The 5,000-nt window shown below is 42.1% G+C and overlaps 1 protein-coding gene across 5 annotated transcripts in view; it reads right to left on the bottom strand.

Annotated features, from left to right (window-relative positions):
- The window catches only part of RNASEL (ribonuclease L), a 19,623-nt gene that overhangs the window by 11,791 nt on the left and 2,832 nt on the right, over positions 1–5,000 (bottom strand). For all 5 annotated transcript variants that reach the window (XM_032226526.1, XM_032226528.1, XM_032226529.1 and 2 more), the window contains 3 exons: positions 4,631–5,000; positions 2,208–2,299; positions 595–800 (listed from right to left, as the gene is read on the bottom strand). The exon at positions 4,631–5,000 is cut by the window's right edge. In XM_032226526.1, the coding sequence (XP_032082417.1) occupies positions 595–800; positions 2,208–2,299; positions 4,631–5,000 (668 nt within the window). The remainder of the gene's footprint in view (positions 1–594; positions 801–2,207; positions 2,300–4,630) is intronic.

Below are 5,000 nucleotides of genomic sequence, written 5' to 3'. Positions count from 1 at the left end.
GTAAGAGCCGAGGTGGCGCAGTGGTTAGGGTGCAGTACTGCAGGCCACTTAGGCTGACTGTTATCTGCAGTTCAGCGGTTCTAATCTCACCGGCTCAAGGTTGACTCAGCCTTCCATCCTTCCGAGGTGGGTAAAATGAGGACCCAGACTGTGGGACCGATATGCTGACTCTGTAAACCGCTTAGAGAGGGCTGAAAGCCCTATGAAGTGGTATATAAGTCTAACTGCTATTGCTATTGCTATCTTATTGAATGAGTAATAATATTCTTGTGAGCCATCTCACCCTTGCAAGCAAAATACAATGGGGCAATTGTGATAGCAACTTTTTATCTATATTAATTGCCCTGTTCTCAACAACATCCAGCCATTGAGACGATAAAATAAATTATAAGCCATGTCATCAATTCCTGGAATTCAGTGCTAAGGACATTTTAAAAAAAAAAAATTTGAAAAGATCTGCAAGGAACAGAATGCATAATTTCAGATTTGTCATTCTAGCTCTGTTTGTAAAACTCCTTCCACCATGGCTATTATGCTAATTATCAGACAATCAAGTCAAATTAGCCAGTTACAAAATTTCTGGTTTTAACTTACGTCTCCTTGGGCCAGAAGTATGGATGATAGATCAGCTTTTCCAGTAGACGGTCATCTAGGGGAGTTTGGTCAGAGAGTACCAGTTTACTTCGGAGGTCTTCAATTTCCTTCCAATTTTCCTTTACAGTCTCTGGACATTCTGTAGGCAAATGTTCAAAGTCCAGCTGACCTCTCATCACAACATACAGGATAAGTTTTTGGAGACCCTGCGTGCAGAAACAAATGTCTATATCCAGAACAATTCGAGCAGATTTCCTTCTTTAACCTATAGCTACAGCTGGGTTTCCTTAGGACAGTTAATTCTGTGTCCAGATTGTAGCTAGTTCATCTAGTTCAAGAGCCGAGGTGGCGCAGTGGTTAGGGTGCAGCACTGCAGGCCACTTCAGCTGACTGTTATCTGCAGTTCGATGGTTCAAATCTCACCGGCTCAAGGTGGACTCAGCCTTCCATCCTTCCGAGGTGGGTGAAATGAGGACCCAGACTGTGGGGGCGATATGCTGACTCTGTAAACCACTTAGAGAGGGCTGAAAGCCCTATGAAGCGGTATATAAGTCTAACTGCTATTGCTATCTTAGCTAATACAAGAAGTCCCAAGCATACCCATCACCAAATAGTAAAACTATAACTTGTAAGTTATGATATGCTTTGTTCCACAGGCTAAGTGGACAACTTAAATGAAATACTGTTGTAGCTTTCCCAAAATGGTCTCTCTCGTGAGATTTACATCAGCAAAAGGATGACTAGCAGAATTGTAGATTTGTTTTTAAAAAAAAGGTCAATTTACTTTTTAAATGGAACCGCATATCTAGTTTGTATTTTAGAAATAGATCTAAGTATAACCATGTATGGGAGTTTTTCAGAAATAAAAATATCATAACAGATGTTATTTTTTTATGGGAAAATCTTCCGTAGACCAGAACCAATATTGCATTTTTTCCCAGGTTTTAGATTATTTTTTATTGTTTGAGATTATAATTACTGTATTTTTTGGACTATTAAGATGCATCAAGATTTCAAAGAGGTAAACAAGAAAAAAAAGTGTTTGTCCTCCCCGGCCCCCAGGAGCATTCTGCAGGTTTCCCAAACCCTCTGTGTGTCCCGTTGTTTGCAAAACACGGCACGCAAAAGATTTGGGAGGCCTGCAGAGTGTTTCTGGGACTAGAGAGAGCAAAAACAGCACTCCTGGGGGGGGGGGTTTGGGAAGCCAAAAATGGGGCACGCAGAAGGTTTCAGAGCTCTACAAAGTGCTCATGAGGGATAGGGAGGGCAAAAACGCTGTTTTTGAAGAAAAATGCACCTGTTATTGGGCTCCCAAACCATCCAGAAGTGCCGTTTTTGCTCTCCCCAGCCCCCAGGAGTCCTCTGCAAGTCCCCCAAACCCTCTGTGCACCCCGTTTTTGCAAAAAACAACCAACCCTGTTTTTGGCAAAAATGTGACACGCAGGACGGTGTTTCCAGAGGCCAAAAATGGCTGTATTTGGCATATAAGATGCACCAACATTTCCACCCTCTTTTCGGGGAGGAAAAAGTGTGTCTTATCGTGCGAAAAGTAGAGTATATTTAACACTCGGCAGAATGTAGAAGATTGGAGACAGATAAAGATAATTATTTACCTGTAGATCCTCTGAGATTACAGAATATTTTGTATCATCAGTTATTTCTCTGCTCTTATCGAAGTCTGCTAGGAAAATCTTGCCAGTGACATCTGACAAAGTAAAAAAAAAAAGTCTTTTTAAATTCACCCTAATACACAAGCGAGTTGATTTTCTTAAATTATTAAATCATTATTGCAATGTTATGAGAATATACTATCCTTGGGCTTTGTCCATTGCCTACGACACAAGAGAAGCTTGCTGGTTTTTATATTTACTTTTGATTAGGTGTAGATTTATTTTTACTTATTTATTTGTAAAATTTATTAGCTGCCCATCTTGCCACACAATAACTCTGGGCACTTTAGCCTAGACCAGTGATAATGAACCTTTTAGATACTGAGTGACTAAACTACGCATTCATGCTCAAACTGAAAGATGTGCACGCACATGCACAGAGTCCCAAGGGAATGGGCGGCATACAAATGTTAATAAATCTAAATCTACTCTTCTTTTCCATTCTATTGAGCTCACAATGGGTGAACCTCCTCAGCCAAAGTAGATATGAAAGGCTTTTTCTGTTCATATATAAAACATAGGATGTCTGAATGGAACTGAATCTGACTTGAAGGATTGTACAGAAAAATACATCATTGTTGACTTCCCCTCACCATGCAGTCACTACAGGCTGTTTCTTCCTAAAACCAAATCATTGCCAATATTGGTTTTGGAATGGTGGGAATGCTCCTGATGGAAGACAGCATGATGGGAAGCAGTCATCACCTCTCTGTGGCGGCTCCGGCCCTTTGGAACGAACTCCCCGCCGAGATTCGGACCCTCACCTCTCTCCAGGCCTTCCGAAAAGCCGTTAAAACCTGGCTGTGTCAGCAGGCCTGGGGTCGATGAGTTCCCTTCCCCTCTCGAATCGTGTGGCTGTTGGTTGTTTTTAAATACCCTGTACTTTTGTAGTTTTTGTGTTTTCCCCTTCCCCTCCTTGGGTTTGTGCGCCGCCCGGAGTCCCGCCGGGAATAGGGTGGCATATAAATAAAATGAAACTCAAACTCTTCTCAACCTTTCAACCTTCAACTACAAAATTGAGAACTTTCCTTTCTAAACCTTCATTTCCCAGAACTGGTTGGAGGAGAAGGAAATCATCAACTTTCATGGGGTACCAAAATGTTCTTTTTTTGGTACAGATGACCAAAAAAGGTGACTCTACATTGGGGACCTTTTTAAATGATAAGCAGTTTTGACACTTACGTTGATGAAATTGTTAATGGTTTGCTAAAGTGCCAAACTGGGGCTTTGTAACATTATATAGGGAAGGCTGAAAATAACAAAACACTCTTGGCAACAAAATATTGTGAATCTGTCAAAACTGGCTAAAAGAGGTTCCCGGGGCAAGCATGGAATGGAAACCCGAGACTTTTTTTATTAAGCATAAAACCAGAAAACATGAGTAAATCTATATGGCATTTGAGCCTACATATAATTGTGGCCGCAAGAATAACCTATGCGCAACTTTGGAAATCTACTACCATACCATCGGAAGATGCCATAATTAAAAAGATTTATGAGTGTGCAGAAATGGACAGAATGACGGGTTGGCTGAGGGACAAAGGGGGAAACGGAACATTATCTTAGCTGGAACCTATGGTATGTGTGGGCGACTAGGAGAACAGCAGGGACTTAAAACTGGGAAAGTTAAATAGCAGCTGTTAACAATGGGAACTAAAAGTGAGCGTGGGTATCGTAATAGATCCCTGAACTTTGTAACGAGAAGATGCTGGTTAGAGACTAAACAATGAGGAAGAAAAAAAAAAGTTGGGCTGTGAATGACTGTCACTGCGGGGGGGGGGGTGTTTGTATGTTTCAAGTTGTATTTGTATTTGTATGTCTTATTTTTTTAAAAAATGTATAACCAATAAAAAAAAATATTGTGAATCTGCTGTTCCGTATATAGCCCATAAAGTTTATTTGTATTTGTATTTTATTATTTGTATGCCGCCCTTCTCTGGGAGGGACTCAGGGTGGTGAACAACTCAAAGGGGGAAAAGGGGAACATAGAACAGAATACAAGTAATTAAAATAACCAAGAATCACACAACCATACAAGTCGAGAGGGGAGGGGCACTCATCAACCCAAGGCCTGCCGGCAAAGCCAGGTTTTAATGGCTTTCCGGAAGGCCTGGAGAGAGGTGAGGGTCTGGATCCCTGCGGGGAGTTCATTCCAGAGGGCCAGAGCTGCCACAGAGAAGGCCCTCCCCCGGGTAATAGCCAGATGGCATTGGCTGGTAGATGGCACCCGGAGGAGGCCAACCCTGTGTGATCTAATGGGTCTGTGGGAGGTAATTGGCAGCAGGCGGTCTCTCAAGTACCCAGATCCAATACCATGAAGGGCTTAAATGGATTACTCTGGAATAAATGCCAAAGAATGAACCAACCTATCAAAATGTTACTCGGGTGTAGTTCCTGATGGCCAAATCGAAATGCATGAAGTTCGTTTACAGCCTCAAATATTATTTTAAGGATCTTCTTGCTTTCCATAGTTGCGTTGCTCTCTTCCTTGAAGTACTCTTGAAGATTCCTTTCGCACAAGGAGAGGCACAGGTAGAGGCAGGACTTCCTCTCTTCCGAGCCACAAAATTTCACCAGGTATTTGCTGGTTTGGCATTTTTCGAGGCACGCTTTTTCTCGCTTGGCATTTTCTGCCGCCTTCCAGAATACCTTCACAGCCACCTCTTTGCCATCATACAATCCCAGGTAGACCCCTCCTTGGGTGGTCTTCTGGATCCATAAATCTTGATATTGAAA

This window comes from Thamnophis elegans, chromosome 11, assembly GCF_009769535.1.
Source record: "Thamnophis elegans isolate rThaEle1 chromosome 11, rThaEle1.pri, whole genome shotgun sequence".
Classification (NCBI taxonomy): Eukaryota; Metazoa; Chordata; class Lepidosauria; order Squamata; family Colubridae; genus Thamnophis; species Thamnophis elegans.
This window is presented reverse-complemented; position numbering and strand designations above follow the sequence as displayed.